The 22,117-nt window shown below is 53.0% G+C and overlaps 1 protein-coding gene across 7 annotated transcripts in view; it reads right to left on the reverse strand.

Annotated features, from left to right (window-relative positions):
* The window catches only part of DYSF (dysferlin), a 100,308-nt gene that overhangs the window by 55,205 nt on the left and 22,986 nt on the right, over positions 1 to 22,117 (reverse strand). For all 7 annotated transcript variants that reach the window (XM_014935959.1, XM_014935963.1, XM_014935960.1 and 4 more), the window contains 15 exons: positions 21,600 to 21,731; positions 20,986 to 21,152; positions 20,275 to 20,389; positions 20,035 to 20,140; positions 19,263 to 19,405; positions 18,118 to 18,291; positions 13,702 to 13,795; positions 13,335 to 13,412; positions 7,931 to 8,112; positions 6,904 to 7,044; positions 5,597 to 5,626; positions 4,972 to 4,998; positions 1,278 to 1,379; positions 585 to 746; positions 221 to 386 (listed from right to left, as the gene is read on the reverse strand). In XM_014935959.1, coding sequence (XP_014791445.1) covers positions 221 to 386; positions 585 to 746; positions 1,278 to 1,379; positions 4,972 to 4,998; positions 5,597 to 5,626; positions 6,904 to 7,044; positions 7,931 to 8,112; positions 13,335 to 13,412; positions 13,702 to 13,795; positions 18,118 to 18,291; positions 19,263 to 19,405; positions 20,035 to 20,140; positions 20,275 to 20,389; positions 20,986 to 21,152; positions 21,600 to 21,731 — 1,819 coding nt within the window. The remainder of the gene's footprint in view (positions 1 to 220; positions 387 to 584; positions 747 to 1,277; positions 1,380 to 4,971; positions 4,999 to 5,596; positions 5,627 to 6,903; positions 7,045 to 7,930; positions 8,113 to 13,334; positions 13,413 to 13,701; positions 13,796 to 18,117; positions 18,292 to 19,262; positions 19,406 to 20,034; positions 20,141 to 20,274; positions 20,390 to 20,985; positions 21,153 to 21,599; positions 21,732 to 22,117) is intronic.

Genomic DNA, 22,117 nt, shown 5'->3' on the forward strand with positions numbered 1-22,117 from the left:
CCAGCCAAAGCTCACATTCATGAGGGCTGAACAGCTTGGCCAAGGGACAGCCCATCTCACCAAGCAACCCCAGAGTTAAACTGCTTCTCAGCACCTCCTGGGATTTTTGTGTCAGACCTACAGCAGGGCTGAGCTAAAAGCAACACATACAGCGACCCACAGCTCCTCCTGGAGAGGGGCATATCTGTGAAGCTGGCACGGTCATCATGGCAGCACGTACCTGCATGCTCCTGGGGACTGTCCGACTCCTCTCGGTACGGGTCACAGTAGAAGTTCTCCAGTGAGCGGATGGTGCACTGCCCCACCACAGGCCTTCGGCCAAATGGCCTGTTGTCAATGATTTTGACAATGATGGGGGGACTGTACAGGCTCTCCTTAGGTAAACGCTGTGGGCAGAGGGGAGGGAACACATAACTACACAGAGCAGGGAGAGTAGTTGCTCTGCACCTCCCCAAAGGGAACCAAGGATGAGCAGGACAGAATTATATTCCCCATAGGATTCATTTTTTATGGGACCTCCAGAGGTCCTTCCCAACCAGCTCTGCTATGACCCCATCACTACAGGGTGGGGACCAGGTCCTCACCACTTCCATGAAGAGCACACAGACATCAAAGTTGGGATTCTTCTTGACGTTCTTGATGACACAGGACTGCACGAGCTGGCCTCCGCACTCCACCAGGAGGCTGGGCGAGGTGACGCTGGCCAGCTGGTAGCTCTTGAGGTTCCTCAGCCCCCAGGCCAGGATCTGAAGGGTGAAGGGAACAGACAGCAGACTGAGCCAAAGGACCTGCCTCTGGGTCTCTCACTGAGCTTCTCAGCAGTGGAGGTAAACCTGAGGGGTGGCCCCTCCACGAAGGATAGATGAATTGACCATTTAGGACAGGCAGCGCTGGGAGAAGCCAGGTCATACAGTAAGTGCTTCTCTGTATGCACCAATACACCAGGTACACAATTTCTTATCTATTAATGCAGCATCTCTGTTTTGGGCAAATACTATCTTGGGGTGAAGCAGACTGTCCTTCTAAAATTGAGTGCAGTCCAGGGCTGTGCTTTTACGTAGAACTTGACTGCTCGGTGAGACCTGTTGTCTCAGCAAGATAACATTTTTTGACAGACAACCCATGAACAGAACCAGCTCCCAGCACTGGTGGGACTCTGTGTCCACAGAGTCTGGCCTGGATCCCATTTCTGGGTCTCATCCTCCCCTTTAGGGACACATGTTTGGAGTGTTATTCTGCGAGGGGGCGAGCTGCCTCGTGCTCTCCCCGTTACTCACCTCGATGGCCGTGCGCTGCAGGACCGGTTTGATTCCTTGGGGGACCATGTAAATGTTGGGCTCCCGCTGAGGTGGTGGATACGGCAAGTCAGAGTCTGCAGACTGTGGGGAACAGAGGCGCCCCGGGCACATCAGGTCATGCCACAGTGGACATCAACCCCATCACCTCCCCCTCCCAACACTGCATCCCCCCAGCATCTCCTTCTCTCTGCAAAACTCATCTTCTCCCAGAAGTCTAGGACACCTAGACAGGAGGAGATGAGGGCTGGGGGGGATGAATGTGCTCGCAAACTGTTTCTCTCCCTTTAATCTGGAAAAGATCAAACATCTACTACTGAGAGCGATCCCAGAGCCTTTCCAAGGGAACTGAGAGATCTGCTCTCCATCAAGGTTCAACCTCCTTAAGGGGAGGAGAGGATGAAAGAGCATCTATCCCATGCCAGGACCTCAGTGAGATAGTTAAGCAGGGGGATGAGGAGACAAAGCAGCAGCAAGGGGTTAATTAGTGAAATAGAGCTCCTTGAGTTGGACAGAATGAGATGTCAAAGAGCAGCAGACAGTTTAGTGGGGGCAGCACCATGGGAGTGGGGGTTGGCATCGCCTCCCAGTGCAGGAAGGGGTGGTTGTTCATTCATGGCATACAACAGCTCAGCTATAAACCTCATCTGGCAGCTGCCAAGCTTCAGGCCACAGAGCTCAGATACAGCTGTCTATGCACCATGCATACAGAAGGAGGTTTCCTTCAGGGTGAGACCAGATCTGGATGGCAACTGGGGGATTCAAAATGTGCCTTCACAGGGGAGGAAAGCAGGGAGCCAGACTTCCCCAGCCACTCACAGAGGACGAGCTCCAAGCCCTCCCAGCATTCAGGTTCTTCTTGACCTGCATCTCTGAGTTCAGAGTCACTAAGAAGGCAGGAATGAAAGCAAAGCCTCTAAAAAAGCAACCGTCAACCAAGGGCAGTTGGAATCAATTTAGGAGACTGGCATTCTTTTCAGGCTGGAGTATTATTGCATTAAATTAAGTGTGCATATGTATTTCAATTATAGGATTGGTTCAGGTTTATATATGTATGTATATAAATGCTATACAAAGGAATTTTTTCACAGTGGCATGTTAGATATACTAGACGCTCAGCTTTAATTTTCATTGGCAATTCCTGGTGGCTGCTGAATCAAGCTGCTTGTTAGCTGAAGACTTTCAGTAACTCCATTTTGGGGCAGATGTCTGGGCTCCCATATGGGGCAGACGGTAAATAGGGGGCAGGCAGTCCTCCCTCCCACGGTTCATATGCTTGCAGAAATGGTTAGTGCTAGCAGGGAAAGGGAAGGTTATCTGGGAGGTGAGTGCCTAATGAGAAGGGAGAGGTGCAGACCATCCCCAGCATCACTGGGGTGTTCAGCACTTCTGGTAACTCACCTACTTACCTCAGACATTGCATCATCAACATGAGCTGTTCCTTCCTTAGGGTAAAGGAATAGACTGACTGGCCCCTGAGGAGCTATCCCCAGCTTTTGTTTGTGACCCACAGTGCTTAGAGCACATCAAGGTGCCTAAGCACGGACTGAACCAAGAAGACCTTCAGTCTGACCTTGTATAGTGACATATGTTCATTTCCAGCTTTAAATGTGCCTAAATTGCATTTAAGTTGCATAATAGAGATGCAGAGCTGGAGAAGCCACCTAGCCCATCTCCAAAACCCAAGGTAGGCTCAAACTCCACACAGCCCCTGAGAGATGGCTGCCCAGTCTCTTCCCAAAAAAGAAAGGTTTTTCCCTAAGAAAACACCTAAATCTTTGCTGATGCAAATACCATCTGTTGCATCTCCTTATTGTAATTTCTGGCAAATGTGTACGGCAAAAGGGGAAAGCCTTGGGGAAAGAGCTCCTTCCTGTCCCTCATCCTCCCCAGGTTTAACAGCAGCTTTGAAAGTCAACAGTGCATGCTTGGCTCCTAACACTGCAATGTCTTCAGCTAGCAATAGCCATTTCTAAGTCCTTCTCAATCCTTGCTGCTCTCCTGGTTGCTTTGCAGTTGTTCTCCTGGGTTTCCGCTGAATGAACGAGCATTAAAAGTTTCACCAGATGGGACAGAAATGAGTAGTGAGTCCTGGGGATGAGGCAAGAGCAGAAAGGGTTCAGGGTGATAGTGGTGAACAAGCAATTCCCAGACACGGCTCTCAACCCAGACACAGATGGCTGGATGGAGACATCCATGAAATGGCCTGTGGGGTCTGCTGGCAGTTGGGGTGGTTTCAATGAGACAAGTCAGAGGGAATAAGGGTGGAAGGGAGCTCTGGAGATCATCTAGTCCAATCCTGCCTTTGATACAGGGTTGGAAGAGTCATGAGTGAAAGTCAACACAGATCAGACCAGCTAAAACAGTGGAAACATCTCCCAGTTTGAGCGCACAGCTGGGCCATGCTGTTTCAAGGGGGGCTTAAATCCCTGTGCCAAAGGATACTCCCATTTGCACCAAAGAGAAATGCAGTAGGAGAAAGTCTGGTGCCAGCCTGGTTGTTCAGATAAATCAAGAGCCTGAATGATGCATATATGATCTGATTCTCTACAAGGCTTGTTATTTACTGCTAAGGGCACTGGAGACCCCAGGCTGGCATCACTCTTGAATGCAGCCTCAGTGGGCTGGTCTGGATGGGGTTCCTGCAGGGCTGGTGGGTCAGGCCAGGCCACGTCTGACGGAGCTGGTCTTTTTGAGAATCTGTGTTGGGACTTTGCTTGGTTTCTAGGCAAAAGCAGAGGAACACGGGAGAGTCAAGTGTTTGAGCATAAAAAGTACCCATTGGAGGAGCCCCTCGTAGAACAATGCAGGGGTGCAGAGCTGTGGAGTGCCCCATCCAGAAATGACAGTGACAAGAAATGGAGGAGAAAGAGCAGAGAGATGGTTATGTTTACATGAGTTCATCCATCTCAGCCCACATGGAGCACAAAGATGAACACCACACCATGAGTAAAAGCTGCTTGGGTGGAAGAAACCCATCTTGCAAAAATGTGTTTATCCCATTCAACCTTTTGTGGAAATGTGGCCAAGCTCCTTGCATGCCTCAGGTCTCTCCTAGCTCATCTCTCAGACTTTGGGATTAACTGACTCCTAGGGCTACCACAACATTCAAATACACATGCCCCTTGTTCATCTCCCTGCCTTGGGTTTTACAAGATACCAGCCTACCCTGGTAGCACTTGGTTCAGCTGGTGATCTGCTCTGTAGGATGCACAAGGTCTGGGTAGCAACTTTGACAGGTTGCCCAAGAAGCAGCTGGGGATCCTGAGGAGACTATTTCATTAACGGCAACTGGAACAGTCCAGCGCATGTCCCAGTTCATGGCAAATTCCCCATGAAAAGTTGCAAACTTTTCAACTGGGATTTCAGCTAAGGTCCAGCCAATGGTCAGCCCAGCTTTTTAGCTTTTACAGGCTTTGTTTGGAAGGACTGAACACCAGCAGACCTCATGCACATACATCCTACAAACGTTATATATTACCTGACATGCCCTGCCATTGGGAACACTTTGTGGGTTAAGCATGGAACCCATCTACCCTGTCCTGCTGGTGATCACTTACGTTACTAAAATCTTGATGCTATTGACTTGACTCATCTGAAAAGAAGTGGCTGCCCTGTGGAGGCACAATTTTAACAATCTCCAAGATGAAGAGACAACTAAATCTTACAGACTCACCTCATCCAGGCTGGAGGATAGCTCATTCTGGAGAAGAGAAGGAAAGGACAGAGTTAGAGCAATTCTCATTCATAAGTCCATCCTAGGGCTTATAATTGTAGCTGATAACCGAATAGAAAAAGGATGATTTCCAAGTTCCTACACACCACCATCCCCCAGTGAAGAAATCAGTGCAGGTAACAAAATCATTTAAAATCCAGCATCAGTTAATGCCTTTGCTCAGAAGGGTTGCAGGGTACAAAATTCACTGGAGCTGTTGGGAAGCCCAACCTTTCACAACGAGAATGCTGAAATTATCGCAGGGCAGGAAGGTAATGGTGTGTTTGACACCTGAGGAATTATATCCAGAATGGGGTACATTTGTCCTGATCTAGGAGTCAAAATGAGCTGCCCCACTTCAGCTCTCTTTGCCAGCAGCTGAAGGAAACCGCCATCTCTACATGGTGATTCCTTCTTCCTAAGACAGGATGGACAAATTTCCTGCAGAAGCAGGGCTGCAGAGTCCACTGAAAACCTCTGCAGGAGCAGCTGACGGTGCTGGATCCCAGCAGGTTGGTAGGGGCAGGGGAGGGGACAGTTTGAGGACAATAGAGTCTAGGAGCTGCAAACAGAAGAAAGGCATTACCTCAAAGCCAGGGATGTGATGGACAGCCGGCTGTGGAGAAAAAACACACACTTTCTATTTGCACTCCTGGTGCTAACTCAGCTTTATCCATCAGAGAAACATCAGTCCTCCCATAGCCACACACTGTCCCCCTTCATGCCCAGTGCTGGGCTCCAAAAAGCTTGGACATAAGGGCAGGGCTCTCCCTCTGACAAGGAGGCAGGAGCAGAGCCTCACATCCACCCAGCTGCTTTTTGCTAGGATCAAATAAAATCCTTGGAGAGGACCTTCCTTTCCAAGGTCTTTCCCACCCAGCTGAGTAACTCCCGAGGAGGGTGAGGAGGAAGAAGAGGCTGCATGCAGATGATTTGGTGCCCAATCTGGCAGCGGAGACATCCCCTGACTGCCACCCAGCAGCCCCCCACTGGTGCAGCAAGGTTTGTACCCAGCACATCCACCCCTGGCAGCTGCAGCACCATCGTGCTCGGAGCGCAGCATCCCTCCAGGAGCAGAGCTGGGACCTACATCGGAGAGAGGGAGGAGGGAGCTGCAAGGACCCTTGTTCCCAATTAGCACCTCGAGGCTGGGAGGGAGAAACAGGACAGAGAGATTTAGCCTTCCAGTTGATCCACTTTCCCTGGTGCAGAGGCACATCTGGGATGCAGCCAGGCGCCACAGCCAGTGGGAAAGCCAGAGAGAGAGAGGCCAGAGGGTGGTATGAGCAGGGGACAGGGAGGGTGGGAAAGCACACGAGAGCACACTGGGGCATGACGAGGAGTCTCTCCCGCCTGGACTGGCTCCAAAGCACAACCTCCTTCCCCTGTGGCTCGTTACATGAAAAGGCCAGCACTGAGCGCTGGGGGAGTAACCGCCCACTTCAGCCCTCATAAATCCCCTCCGGAAATTAACTCTGAGCAAAGGCCAGTGATCTGGGGCCAAACCCACCAGGCTCTTCCCGCGGTGTGAAGGTGCCGAGGCTCTGAGCTCAGCACCGCAGCCAACCGGGCTGGCAGGACACAAGCAGCACCTCCCGAACAGGTACCCGGCAGCCCGGGCTTCGGTCCAGCACCGAGCCTCTTCCCCTGGGCTCCGCTAAACGCCTCCCATCACACCCCTGCGGTGCAGCCAGCGCTGAGCATCACGGCTGGGTCTACTCCCAGCACCCGTCCTGGTGAACCCGAGGACAGGCAGCTGCAGAGCTGCTGAGCCCAGGTGGACATAGCTCGGTGCCGAGAGAAGGCTGCATCCTGCTGGGTGTGGAAAGGCTCCAAGGGAAGAAGCTAGCATTCCAATTAGAGATGGGATAAGGTTGGGGGTGAGGAGCTCACCTTCTCCCTCTGAATCAGCTCGAAGGCAGCCAGCAGCTCCCCCACGTTTCTGTTGGCCTTGATGATGGGGTGCCAGGAGAGCCGTGGCGAGCGCACCAGGCTGGGCTTGCAAATGCAGCGCCCCATGAACTCATCCGCACCCTGAAAGGCAACCACAGGCATGGGGAGCTTTCTTCCCACTCTGCTTCCCAGCAGAGTCCATCTCCACACACCCACATCTCAGCCAAGACCCTGTCACTCAAAAATCAGGCTCAATGTCTGAACCATTAAGGGACCAGTTCAGAAAAAAGATGGGTTTGACATCCATGCAGACACAAACTCCTCCCCATAACTGCTAGGGCTACAAATGTACTCTTTCTTACACATTTTGGCTTAAACAGAAGATGAAATTCCTATGGTATCGCACAATTTCCAGAGCAGGACCTCTGAGTATAGCATTAAGTATCAGCAGCTCTTAAAAAGCCCATTCACTGGTCTGCAATGGGATCTTCAGTTGCCTTTGCTACTTCCTTCGGAGGAGGGAGAGCAAAAGGGTTCCTGAGACATTCCTGAAATGTGTTCTAAGTGCTTTTCCCTTAAGCACTGCTCTTACACGCAATCTGCTCTTGTGACAGGCTACAGCCCAGTTTTTCTAGGGAGGACTCAAGGTTATCTCACCAGCCCCACAAATGCCATCACTACTTTGGATACCTTCAGGCAGCTGAGCAAACAACAGTGTATGGTTCCCTACTTGTATGACCACTTTAAATCATGTACCAAGCTTTTTCCATGAGGAAATATGGTTAATTCGGCCACTCTGCAAAATACAGTGTAGATGCAGCTTTGGTAACTAGACCAGGGCCACCAAGGAAATCAGTAGCAGAGCTGTTTGCTGAATGTTTGTCTTCTGAGTGTCCAGCTCAATGTCTGAGCCACCCAGAGATGTTAAAGCATTGCACTCCAGAGGGCAGGAACAGTGCCATGTGTTTGTCCCAGCCACTCCAGCACACTCACACCATGAAGGTCCAGATCATGCAAACACACTTACGTAGGTGTCGTGGTCATATATTTCCACCACAATGTTGGGAGGGGAGTCAGACACATTCTGGGGGTCCCCAAAGATCTCTATCTCATAGAAGATAAGTGTCTGGTCCCAGGTGGGGTTCAAAGTGTTCTTGATCACCACCGTCTTCTGGCTTTGGTGGAGGAAGGAGACAATGGCATAAGGATCTGCAAGGGATGTTAGATAAGAGGCAAAGGATGAATTAGAGCTACCAGTCTAGGAAGGAGAAAGCAATTCATAGTCATTCAAGGGCCAACAGGCTGGGTAGGGAAGACTGTGAACAGGTTGAAGGAACTGCAGATCTTTTAGAAACAGCAATAGCATTCCCATCGTGTCCCAGGCAACTCTAACTGAGAAGAGAATGAGGCCGAAGTCTCCGGCACTTATCTCTACACACCGGTTATCCACAGCTCAGGTACTTCCCAAACTAGATGGGATGTCTGCATGTTTAGCAACCCTGCAAAGGAGTTGTCTTCCACAGACTTGCCCTGTCTCTCTTGAACCCACAACATCCTCCAGTGACAACTCAAAACTGCATGAAGAGCCATCCTCTCATGATTTTTTTCAGCACCCAGCTCCCTCTACCTCCATCTGAGGCTCCCCAGTTCTTCAATTAGCAGAGAAGGAGGATTCCTCCCCTGCACACCTGCACTGACACTTGGGGTTTTGCCGGTTTCTATCATGCCAACCCAGAACCATGTCTTTTTCAAGCTGAAGAGTCTCAGCTTATGGAGCTTTTCCTCACAAAAGGCCAGTCTTGTCCCAAAAAGACAAGGCAACCATAAACGGTCCACACAATTTAGCTGTATATCCACACAAAGACCTTCCTTCTTATCCCACAGCAGCCTCCTTTCCTTAAAAATCTTTGATGAAGGATTTTTTTGCAAAAACCTTTTGCGTATCTAATCTAATGAGACCATGTTAACCAGAGCGAACTTATAGAATCAATGGTTTGGGTTGGAAGGGACCTTAAAGATCATCTAGTTCCAATCCCCCTGCCACGAACAGCGACACCTCCCACTAGACCAGGTTGCTCAAAGCCCCATCCAGCCTGGTCTTGAACATTTCCAGGGAATGGGGCATCCACAGCTTTCTTGGACAACCAGTTCCAGTTTCTCACCACTCTCAGAGTAAATAATTTCTTCCTAATATCTAATCTATGTCTACCCTTTTTCAGTTTAAAACCATTACTCCTCGTCCTATCACTACACTCCCTGCTAAAGAGTACCTCTCCATCTTTCCTGTATCCTCTGGCTTGTGATAACTCCAGCTGGTGGAGTCACTGTGACCTTCCCTGGCCACATCTCCCAGCACTCCACTGCTGTAGCATTAGAAATTTCATCGCTGTCTGACCTGATCTATCCCGGTCCAGGTAATCCTCATGACTCCTCACCCTGTCCACCAGCAGCAAGGTAGCACAAATGGTTCACCAATTGCCCTAAGGTGTGGGGATTTCTTCCAAAAGATGACTCTGCAGGGAGGAGTGTTTCGATGGTGATAACACAGCCATCTTCCAGCACAGCAGAGACCACAAACTGTTTCCATGATGCAAACAAGTCTTTTCCAGGGAGATGCAGGATGTACCAGCACTGCACATGTGGGTAAGCAGTGCCTTCAGTTCACCCTCTGCTCTGAAGACCAGACCATGAAGAAAGTGACTCCAATGTTACTGTCTCCTTCCTGGGGCCTTTAATATCTCCAGAAGGGACAGGAGCTGAGGATGCAGCCAGCAACCTGCCAGAATCATGCTCTCAGCCCTTTTGCATGAGTTTTAGTAACCTCCATGTCTTGAGGAAGATTTCGGGTTCCCAGCACTCCAGATTATCCCACCTGGCCTCCAGCTGTCATACCAGGTGGCTCTCAGTCTATCTTAGCTGCATTACATCTGCCAGCCCCATGCAGATGTCTCAGGTACTCCAGGGTCTCATCAGACCCCTGTACAAAGGCATTGAGCTGGGAGCAAGGTGTCTCACCCTTAACTTGGGACAAAGCCAGAGGCTTCTCACTGCAAGGCAGCACCAAATAGTGAGGAGTAGCCTCCCTTAACAACCAAAGCAATTAACACAGGAAGCCTGAGATCAGTTAACAACAGAAATGTGAAACCTGAACCCTCTCTAACACCTTCCCTTCCAGACAGCTTCAAAGAGCATGTGGCCCAAACCTGCTGTGGATATCCAGCCCACAGTGGCACTGGACATGGAGACAGGGTGGGCAATGATGGAACCAGGATCAAGGGCTGGGTGAGAGGCTCAAAACGTGCCATGGGATCACATTATAAGGTCCTGTGGAGACTGAACACCCTTCGTAACCTGATAGCACCTACTCATCCAGGGAGGAGACCTCTGTGATTGCCGCATCCTACCTGATTGGTTCCAGGTGGAACCCTGAGCTCTGGTTACCTGCAAAGCCCAACCTCCACAGTGGCAGGAGACATCATGGGCCTTTTTGGAAGAACACAGGCCACCTCATCCACCTGGCACCCAGAATGACACAGATGCACCAGATAGCGTATGGGGATCCACCAGCATGCAGTAGGGTACCACCCAGGGCACCCCAAAGCCAGTCCCAGGACACCTACTGGCAGCAGCCTTTAGTGCTTGGCACTGCACAAACCCCCACAGTCCCAGGAGGGGTCCCTGCAAAACAGTGTGCACACACCAACACCAGCAATGTCAAGAGACTATGAGCGTATGCTGGGAGCAAAAGATGTCCTGCCTACCCTGGAGATGGAGGAGCAACCCCCAGGCACCTGAACGTGGGGGGTTGTCTGAGCAGGGTGTCATCCCCCACCCTCCTTCCCCTCTTCCAGGGCTGGGGGTGGGTAAAGGGGGTTGTATTTTCTTTCTTGGCGTCCGGACCGCGGCAGACGTGTTTAATGAGCCGGGGCTGTTTGTGAGGTGGCCGGCTGGAGAGAGCACTATTCACGCTGGGAAGAACCTTTTCCACTTACGCGCTTTTTTCCAGTAAGAGGAAAGCAGAATGCGTTACAATAAACAAAAAAACCATGGATTTGGATTTGCTTTTTTGCTCTTTTTTTTTTTCCCCCCCCTCTTCTTCTTTTTAAAGGAGGCCTCCATAAAGCCCCTTTGTTTAGACCCTCGTGTGCACAGAAGGTTTATTTTTATAACTGTGTAAAGCCCCCTTAATGAACTCCTTTATGCTTTGTTAAGGCAGCGGAGATCACAATTCCACATTGTGGCATGTTGTTACTCATGTTGTCCTTGGCTGGGTTTTTCCGAAGGAAGGGACTCCCCTCCCCGCTCCGCCGATCGGGGCCATGAGATCACCTCGGTCCCCACCACTTTGAACAACAAACCCTTTGTGGAGGCAGAGGGGAGACAGGACCTCGGTGGGCGCAGACACTGGGTGATTGTTTGGGTGCTCTGCACATCTCCAGGGCATTTCTGTCCACCCCTTCAAGCCCCTCTGCTTCAAAACACTCCGGGAAGCAGGAGACCCTTGGGACTGTGGTCCTGCTGCCTGCCATGGTGATGCCCAGCTGTCCCTGCAGGTTGTTCCTTGCTGCGGGTCCCCAGGCCACACCGTTTCTGGGGGCTGCCTCTGTATCCCATCTGAGATCCTTCACCTCTGTGCCAACACTGCAAATCCCCGCAGCAGACAATCAGTGACAGTTTTAGAGGGATGCTGGATGCTGCCTTCAGGCATTGCTGCAGAGGGATGTGGGTGCTCCAGGGATACCTGCCCCGGGACCTACTCACATCTCAGATATGGCCCCTGCCACAGGACGATGAACTGATGGGAGATTTTTTGCATTGCCCCAGCTCCAGCTCCGAGTCAAACAGCGACATCTCCACTGTCCTGCTTTCCCACCTCAAAATGACACTGCACAGCATTAACGGGTGTGGGCAAAGGCAGCTTTGGTCACAAGCACCGAAGAGGCTCAGGGCCACCTGGCTGGGATGGCCCACCCCATTGGGAAGTGGATGTGGGGCCCACCACCTGGTGGGGGGGAGGTCTTTCCTCAGGTCAAACATGAAGGTCCATTCCTGGCATGCCTTCTACACACCCCCACGGCCACGCTTCAGCCTCTGCTGCAAATGAAACACTCCTAAAGCCAAACTACCTACACCCAAGCACCCTTCAGCACCGAACAATAACAGACCTGCCCAAAGGATAAAGCAATATATTCTAGCTTCATTTTCTAACCCAGAAAACATGAGCTCAAGGACAGGACATCCTAACCCCATCAGCTCAAGCCTGGCAATTTCAGAAGTGCCTGAAGCTGTACTGGGGATGTGCTGAGCCGCAGGACATGGAAAGCTCCTCACTCAAAGCCCAGGACACCCTTTTCTCCACCTGGGACCACGCTTTTTTTCCATGAAAGGGCTTTTTTTACAGTCCTGTCTGAAGTATGCCTGGTTCAGGCATCAGGTTCATCAAGGAATACCCCCAGTCATTGCCTCCCATCCCCCCTGCAAAGTTTCCAGGATGGAGAGTGGAGGAGCAGCAGCTCAATTTAATGTTCAGTCGTGAAAACAAATATGAACCATTTTACATATTTGCCACTGTTAGGTATTTTCCTTTCCAACCGTATTTTCAATCAATTCTTTCATTCCTAATAAACGGAGTCTCCCGTCTTCAGCCTTGATCCCTTCCCCAAACCACAGGACAAATCCCCTCCATAAACCCCACACCCAGGAGGCTGCTGACCCCCTGCCCTGCAAGGGCAGGCGAGAGGCTGGCCAGGGTTCAACCAGCTGGGAGCAAGCTGGATGCTGAGGGCTCATACATCCAAGCAGAAACTTCATGAGGACTCAGAAGAGGGTGCCCGTCTGCTCCGAGGTCCTAATTACATCCTTGCACCCTTTTTAATTTTACTGAGCACATCTCATGGAGGTTTCTGTCCTGTGCTCCATCATCTCAACACCAGCCCAGAGCCCTCCATCTTGCCTGAAATCCCAGTGCTCGCACACTGCACGGGGGGGATGGCTCGAGGCAGTGTGCCATGGTAAACATCCCTGCCCTCCCCTCCGGTTTTATTTGTCATGCCCCTCAGCCGTCTTCTACCCAGCCTTGCCACCGGCTTTCAGCATCACCTCAGGTCTGGGAGAAGGAGCTATTAGCAAAGGAAACAGCTCTGACTCACGGCTGACCTGGGTAACTTGTGGTTTCTGGTTGGTTTCTCACATAAGAGTTCTTGAAACTCTGATTTTTTTTCGCTGATGGGAAATCAAGCTACCAGGCTGCTGCCTCAGGAAAGCCTCGTGCCCCTGTCTTTTGTTGTATGGCTGCTGAATACCCCCATGTCACACCAATAAATGCCCCAAAAATTGCTTTACATACCCCACTACTCCCCAGCATCCATTACAGCTGGGGAGTGATTACTAATGACAAGCACAAACACATGGACATGGGCTTCTGGGCTTACCTGAAAAGCTGTCCTTATCCATGGCGATTAGATCCCGAGCTTGGTACATGTAGCAGCGGAGATGGTATCTGTTCCCACCTGTACAGAGGATGTAAGGAAATAGCCGAATTTTAGTCAGCCCCAGGCTGGTGTCTGAGGACAGCTTGGCTTAATCCTTGAGAGCACCGAGCCCTGAGCACATCGATACCCCCAGGAGGACACATACCCCATCCTTGCCCACCCCACCCCTTTCCATCCACCTGCACTCAAGGTGAGCAAGAGGAAGAGGATGGGAAATGTTCAGCTACGGGGTCCCCACAGCAGAGACCCCATGCCAGAACTCACTTCAGGGGAATGTCACCCTCCCTTCCAACCCTCAGGGCCTTACAGTCAAATATGCACGAAATGGTGGGTCTGTTGACACCAAAACTGAGGGTGGAGACGGATTTGCCATCATCACTCTTGTCATCTGTCACTCCCCCCTGCAAGAGAAAGCAAGGCAAGGTCGGTCATGCCAGGACCCACTCTGCAGCTGGGGTTCCCCCTGGGATGGGGTCCTCCAGGGTATTATCCACAGGGGTGTCCAGGAGGACTTTGGGACTCCCCACGGAGGGACTCTCAGGCTCTTCTGCCCCAGGAGGGCAGAGAGGACCCATCTCTTGTTCCATGTTGTTCTGGGAGGGAACAGGACACAACAACAAAAGGAGTCCAAGGGCCACCAATTCACATTCCACCTCCCAGCGTCTCACCAGCATGGAAAAGCCTCTCCATAAAGTTTGTCATTCTTGGAGCAGTAGTTAGTAGTTAAAACAATTTCACTAAGTCCCCTGGCGAGCAAAATTAATGGAGCATAAACTTTGCAAACAGTGATACAGACGTGGCAAATGCAGGCAAATGCCCCAGTCGCTGCCCAGGGGGAGCCTCGGCCGACCCTTCCCTCTTCTTGTGTCAGTCTGTGAAACCCGGCCTTTTATCACCTCCTAATTGCCACGTTCAGCTTGAAATATTTAGCTGCAGGAAAAGGAGCCTAAAGGTAACTTCCTGGAGAGTGTAAATCTGATCTTTAAATATTTTTCAATTATCAAATGCTAGGGAGAGACAGGAGGGGTGTTTAAAGAATAAAGGAAAAGAGAGAAGGAAAAAAGGAAAAAGAAAAAAAAAAAAACGGGTCTGGGACAGGAGTTTCCAAAGCCCAGATTACAGGTCTGGGACAGGAGTTTCCAAAGCCCAGATCTGCCAAGACCCAAAAATGCATCAGGAGCTTAGGTGTCTGGAGAGCCCCCCTTGCCTTTCTAGGCAGGAATCGCTATTACCATGACATTGTCTGCAGAGGAAACCCTGGGGTTTGCGCTGTATTTACGGTGGTGAGGTCACGCGGAGGGTTTGCAAGAGCTGCCTTCCCTTCCTTGCCCCCCTCCCCGCAGGAGCTGAATAGCTCCTCAGTTATTTTTATGACCTTTCTCCCCAGCAGAACGCCAGTCCCCCACCCTGACCTGCATCCTCTGACAGCCTGGGGAAGGGCAAGTGGAGGAGACCAGGAGCTGAGATAGGCAGGGATTGCTCTCTGAAGCCCTCATCAGGGTCCTGGGAACACCCCCCAGTCTGTCCATCACAGGGAAAGGGGGACTCCTCACACCCCAAACCACCATGGAAGGCACACCTTGGAGAGGGCAAGTTGGAAGACGTTCTTCCTCAGAACTATGTTTTGCCCTTTGTGGCCTCCATGCAGGCTGGAGTACCACCATGATCTCCTTCCTTCACCTGGTCCCCATGGGGTTCCCAGTTGCTGGGTCTTGCAGCAGGGCTTTGGGCAGCACCATCCTGCCCGGCCCCCATGCTGCTCCCCATGGGATGGAGGATCGGGGAAAGTCCCTCCCCATTGCTTGGGGTCAGGGGAAGGATAGAGCATGTGTGAGCAGCGAAACCAAAGTCTCTGAGCAAAAGCAGGAGTGAGCACGTGCTTGGGGAGAGCGAGCGTGCACAAGAGAAATGATGCACGTGTGTGCCTGCAGCCCCCCCGCCTCTTCCCACTGCAGGGAGCTGGGCTGGATGGGAGCAGACACTCACACCCCATGGGGTCCATCTGAACAGATGCTGAGCCCCACACACGGCCCTGGAGGTGCAGCTGCTCAGCTCCACAGGGGAACCACTGTCAGAGTGGGATTTTGGGGGAAAGCCTCCGCCAAGGAGTCCCCAGCTCCTACAAACCCTGCCTCAGCAGCTGAACAACCTGCTGGGGTTTGGCTTTCCAGCTGCTCCCAGCTCTAGGTCACCCTGACCCCCAGATGTTGGGGTTCAGCCTGTCCTAACAGCAACAGTGTCTCAGTTTGGTAAGGTCGGAGCGATGGACGCTGAGCATCCCCGGGAAGAGGGAGGCCCAGAAACCCTGAGCACCATGCACACACTCCTGCATCCAAGACACATTCCTTCTGGTCGTGTTTGGTATTATCTTCCTGTTGGAAAGCAATCCTTTCAAATAGCTGGGGGAATTAGCGCTTGGGGTGTTGGCTTGTTCTTTCCGAGTTTGTATTTTAATCCTCCCTCGGCTTCAGTTCCCCTGCACCGCTGTGCGGCTCCTTGGCTGGATGGGCTCAGGGAAACCCGTGGCACAACCACAAAATTGCACAAATGCCTTTCACAGAGTAGAGAGCAGATAACAGGAACAGGACAGAGCAGACAGGAGGGGCTTCAGGAGGCTCTGGCAGCTGGTGGCTTGCCAGTGGCAGCCCTGGCCCCAGGCCTGGGTAAAATCTGAGATGGGGGATGCTCCAGGCTCCCACTCCTAATTGCATCTTTATTCTGTTTCAGTGTGATCACAGCAGCCCATCCTCCAGCTGCTGCCCCATCCAGGGGTTCTTATCAGACACTGCTTCCCTGACACCTGGGACTTCAAAAGCTACCTCCCTCTGCCTGTGTTAAAAAAAAGCATTGGAAATAGATATAGTGGAAAATCAGTGCCCACCCCTCCCCTCCCAGCCCTCAGCACCCACTTGTATTTTCCCATCCTCGGCACCATTTCAGCCCACCACCCTGACCCCAGCTCTGCAGCATCACACCAAGTCCCTCCTCCCATTGGCGCCTCCAGTGGATGGAGGGATCGACCTTGTGCAGGTCCGGAGGGGGTCTGGGGTTACTGGATGGGAGATGCTATGAAAATTTAGGTACTATTTTGGGATGGAGCATCCTGGAAAAATACGCAAGTCATTCAAGTGAGAGGGGAGAGCTGGAAAGGCATGAAGCTGCAAAACCAGAAAGTATGGCAAGATCATTCATAAAGCAATCCACAGAAAACCAAGCAACCACAGAAAATGCAGCCAGTAACCCTAAAATATGAGGGCACGGAGGCGAGCCAGAGTGACCTACTGTAGAGGGGAATTCGGCGAGTGGAGCCCAAAGGGCAGGCGGGCTGGTCCTGCACCCACCAGGCTGCCGAGACCTGGAGCCAGGGCTGGGGAGGGATTCACCTGCCGCTCTCCTGGGCTGCTCCCTCCCGAGCTGTCACCCTGCAGGGACAGCATCCCCGAAATCTCCACGCCTGAAGAAAATACTACTCCTTGACGGGCAGCATTGCCCTGCCCAGGTAATGGTTCAACTCCCAGGAGCAGCACAGTCCTGCAGCAAAGGGACCTGGTGCTCCCCCAGGACCCTGACCCACTGACACTTAGGGCAGTGTTTGCTGGGGAAGCGGGGAGAGGCAAAAGCAAGACAAGGTTGGAAGGGGCAGCCCCAGCAGCCCGGGGTAGGCTGGGGTTCAGCAGGACATCAGTAACACCACAGGACACTTACATCAACCAGGGACCCCCTGCCACTACATCGGTATCACCAGGAGCAAAGCAAGAAGTGGCTCCCAGACACATTGACACATCGCCATTTTAATGGGGCTTTTGTCTCCTCTTCCCCTTCGCTTCAGCCTCTGCCCCACACACATGGGAGGGGAGTTTCCTCCCTGGATCTCATCCGCATCTCCCGATGCCCCCAGCAGATGGGTCTGTCAGCCCCCCGTTCCCCAGCACAGCAGCCAAACTCACAAACCCATTTCATTTTCGGGCTAGTGAAGGCAAAACGAGGGCTCGACTGAGCCCTTGGAAAACTGCACAACCAAGCCGAGACCCAAAGCAGCCCCATCAGATGTCACAAGCCCCCCAGAACCAGAGAAAGGGCACAGGGGGTCCCCACACAGCCCCACGGGCACACACACACACGTGTACATGGACACACCCCCTATGTTATAGGGTTTTCCAGATAAATCCTCCTCGATGCCTCTGCCAAGATGCAGTGGGATGAAGTGCCTGATTGAGAAGCACATCAACAAGCCCCAGGGTGAAGTGGGAGAAGCCAGTATCCCACCGGCAGCCCTGGGGGTGGGCGGAAGCTGGGGACCCTCACAGATGGGGCCAGCGTGAGCTCAGGACTGATGTATGCAAATGCCATGGAGCTGCTTGTGTCCCAAAGGGGCTGCTGGGTTCAAAGGCTGGATAGAGGGGAGCACAGAACGAAGAAAGAGGGGGGAAAAAAGCCAAATGGGGAAAAAAAAAAAAGCCCTATAATAGGGGCTTTGTGCTGCTGTGGTTGGTTCTTACTTAGTTATTGGAAGAGCCAAAGGATTATGAAATCCAGTGTATGAAGAAAGCCAAAATATTAGCTAAACAAGCGGCAGCGGGTGCGGGCAGCAGATAACAAGCATCAGATAACGAGCTTAGCTCCATGTCCACCCCCTGGGGTGAGACAGAAGGGTGGGAGCAGACCCAACCAGGCTCCCATTCCCAGGCAGCAATTTTTGGGGGGAGGAAAGACAGGTACCTACCAGGGCTCCCTCCAAGGCGAAGACAGCAGCGGCCCCGGTGCGCTCCAGGGGCTCCATCCTGCGCCTCCATCGGCGGCGGCGGAAGGTGTCTGTCCGGCGATGCTTCAGGTGGAAGCGCCAGCCGAAGAGCGAGGCGTACTCCCAGCCCTCCCCGTCCAGCTCCTCCTGCTTGTGCTGCCAGGCAGGGACACGTCAGGGCTCAGGGGGAGGCTCGGCCCCACCACCCCACAGCCCCTCTGCAGGTGACAGTGGCACAGGCAAGGGGCAAAGCTGATTATGCATGGGGCTCTCCAGGGGCAGGGTGGTGCCCACCCAAACCTGGGTCCAGCCTCTTTGAGTTGTTGCCCGCTACAGGTGTCCCACCCCATGTCCTCCTCGTATCTCTCTAGCTTAGCTGGGGATTCAGCCCTTTGACCAGCCCCTGGGGTGGACCCCACTTTGAGAAGGGTCTCGGTGGGCTGGGGGATGCCTGTGCTGAGCAAGGAGGGGGGCACATACTGCCCAGACCTGTGTACCACCAGCATTTCCCCCTTCCCAGCCTGCCCTCCACTTTGCCACCACCTTTGATCTCTCCCAAGGCCACCTCAGCTCTGCCACCATGGGACCCTGAAGCATCAGTCACAAGCCCACAAAGGCTTTTTCTCCCCAGAGCTGTGTCACCTCTCTGTGACACTTGCAACCCTTTGGCAAATGGGGTGGCAGTGGTTCCCTATGCTTTCCAGCCACAATTATCTAGAAAATGTGCTGGAAAGGGAGGAAGGTATCTTAGGGAACTTGCTGGGGGGAGGGAAGAGCAGCATCGTTGTGGTGGCATTTGCAGTCCAACTGCACCACCTAGAGGAAAGCAGGACTGCGACAGGGGACTGATGGAGGAGTTCTGCCAGCCCCAGTCCACCCAGCTGCTTCGTGGCACTGTCCCACCCAGCCCTACCAAGCATTCCTGGAGTGGTCTCCACCTCTGGGAGATGGTAACCCCCATGGGTAATACCACAGAGACTGCTGCTTGCTCCAGTACGGAGAACAGGGACACCAGGCTCCAAAGCACAGCAGGTCTCTGCAGAAGGCCAAGCACCTCCACCTCTGCACAGAGACAGGGACACAGCCCCAACCCACTCTCACCCTCTTCTCCTCAGCCCCTCTCCTACCTTCCTCATGGCCTCCATCTGTGCAAGGTCCCTCCGGCGGAGCCGCACCCAGCGCCGTCGCCGGTTGGTGTGGTACATCTTCTCAGCTGGCACCCAGGCCTTGGGCTTGCGGTCCGGTGGGATGGTGATGCCATACTCCCAGCCTTGGAGAGAAAGGGACAGCTGGGTGAAGGAAGGAGAAGAGCCTCCACTTTGCCTCCCCCCAGGACAGGACTCTTCATGTATGTCCGGGTTGGAACAGCTTAAACAGCAAAGGTTTGTCCAGGCACAACACAGTTTCCCAGTTCACTGGTCCACACAGATAAAAGACCTACTCATGCTGCTACCAAATGGAGGTGTCCCACTGGGAATGCCCAGGTGATGGACTCATGGTGTCCCAGCAGCTCTTGGCTCGAAGTCACAGCTTGGGGATATTCCTCTCTGTCCTTCCTTCCTCAGGCAACCCCAGTGCTTGTGACCATCTTGGTTGCTCTCTGGCCTGATGTTTTCAATCTCTCCTTCACCAGGAGACAGGTAAGATCTTCCTTCCTCCCCAGCAGCAAGGAAAGCACTGCCTTTGTGACTGCCCACACTGCAGCCACAGCAAGGGGGAGAGGGTGCAGCACCCCAAGGGCCTGACCGTCTTCTCCTGAAGCCAGCAGGGCAGCTCAAACAGCCACAAAGAGGATGCTATCATCCCTGCTGCTGGATGGGACCGTGGAAGGAAGCACCACAATGGCCAGAGTGAAGGGGACAAAACACAGGACAGTTGCCCAAAACTGCTTTCTGATACCTTTCTCATCCACAGCTCTGTTAAGGTCCGTGTCCCACTCCACATCTTCCCATTTCCAGCCCGGAGGACATTCAATCTCATCCTTAGGCAGGACCTTCTCCCCATTCTGTGGGACACAGAGGTATTTTCAACCAAACAGTGATCAGCAGATGCCTAAATCTCCCCTGAGCCCCTGGGGGCTTCCTGCCGCTGCAGCCTGGGGTGGTGGCTCAGCCCCCCAGGTGCCTGACTCTTCCTTACCACGTCGGTGTAGGCATCAGTCATGTGGATCCACTGGCCTCCAGGCAGCCGAACCTGGTTTTCAAACACCTCCTCCACGAAGCTCAGGTGCCCAGCATCCACGTCATGCAGCAACCTGCACCCCAGAGATGCATGGCGTCAGAGGCCTCCTGCCCTCCCAGCCCCACACAGGCAGCAGCACAGCCCTGTGTCTTCCCTCCTCTTGCAGCCGGCCACACCACCCCAGCACACGCTTTGTCTGCTGAGCCTCTTTGACCCCAGAGGCACCAAACAAAGCTCCCATGAGACATGTTTCAGGTGAAGCCCAAAACACAGGCTGTAAATCCAATGCAAGAAGATGGCAGAGCTGTGCTGAGCATCCACCATTCCCTCCCATCCCCTCTGTACCCCGCTGGGATTCCACCTCCAAAGCTCCTCAGCATGGGGCTCGCACAGGCACCCCAGTGAGCTGCATTCTGGAGTCACCGTGTCCATGAGCACCTGTGCAGCACCCACTACATCAGGGACAACACCCATTGCAGAAACGATGCATTTTGCATTTACCCTGTTGCCTTACCAGACAGGGCAGGCAGACATGGAACCCCCATGGCACCCCAGACCTCCAGCCAGCTTTCTGGGTGACCTTCTCACCAGGTTAGCATCTGCTTAGGTTTTTGGGGTGCCCACAACAGCCCACTCAGGCTCAGCTATTCACAGAAAACCGTCACTCACGTCTTCTCCGGGCAGATGAACCAGTCACCGGCCCAGGTCCAGCCCGTGGAGGGGCGGAAGCTGTCCTTGGGCAGCTTGATCTTGCCGGTGACATCTGAGTATTTGGGGTAGGTCAGACCAGTAGTGCCCCAGTTCCCCACCAGTGCCAGCTTGGTCTGGTTCTCGTACTGGGGGAGCAAAAGCAGAGAGGAGTTTGCATTGGAGGCACAAAATCCCGTGAATAATCCTTTTGAAATCCCATGAATAATCCCTTTCTTTCTGCAGAGCTCCATCCTGAGGACAGACTTCCTGGGGAGAGCCTCACTCCTTCCCCACCACCATCCCCTACCCCATGGGCACCCCCTGATTTCCTCTGCAGTAGGCAGAAGGAAGTGTGAAGCCACAATGTGGCTTTGTGGCTCATTACTGACATTCTCCCCAGCCTTTCAGGTTGGATACTGGTGGAAACTTCTCTTTCTTCTCATGGTTGATTGGGGCTGATGCGACCCCCACCTGCCAATGGCAATGCCCTCGCTCCCAGTCCAGCCCACTCCCTCCCCTCTATGGTGGAGCCGATGCCCATGCCGGAGAGGAAAAAAAAACCCCATTTAGTCTGGTCCCTGTGAGATGCTCACCGTTTCGGCAAAGACGGAGAGCTTTCCCTCGGCGTACTGGTTAAACTCCTTCTCGTCGACCGACAGCCCGAACCAGAGCTGGACCCGGATCTGGGCTGGGATCTTGGGACCCATCGCCTCCTCCTGGGGGTACTGCCAAAGGTAGAGCCCCGTTAATATCCCCGAGAAGGATATTAATGGGGGATGCTTGGGATACAAGGCTGGGGGTGGTGGGTATGAAGCCCCCGTAGCCCCAGCCAGGGATGCAGGGGGGTAGATGGGACATGGAGCATCCCTGGGAATTGGGACAACATCAACAGTGTAGAGAGCACTTTGGGGATGACCTTGAGGAGCTTCAAAGCCCTGGTGGTCAGGGCTTCTGTGCCTCAGGGAGACACCCTTCAGGGCTAGGGCAACAAACCCAGCCAACATACTTCAGCAAAAATAGAAAGAATAAACACGGAGATGTCTCACTGCCCTTTTTTCTCTCTCTCAGTCACTCTTTTTTCCCCTTCAAGTGATGCTAGTTTTCCATCCAG

This window comes from Calidris pugnax, unplaced genomic scaffold (assembly GCF_001431845.1).
Source record: "Calidris pugnax isolate Ruff unplaced genomic scaffold, ASM143184v1 scaffold14, whole genome shotgun sequence".
NCBI lineage: Eukaryota > Metazoa > Chordata > Aves > Charadriiformes > Scolopacidae > Calidris > Calidris pugnax.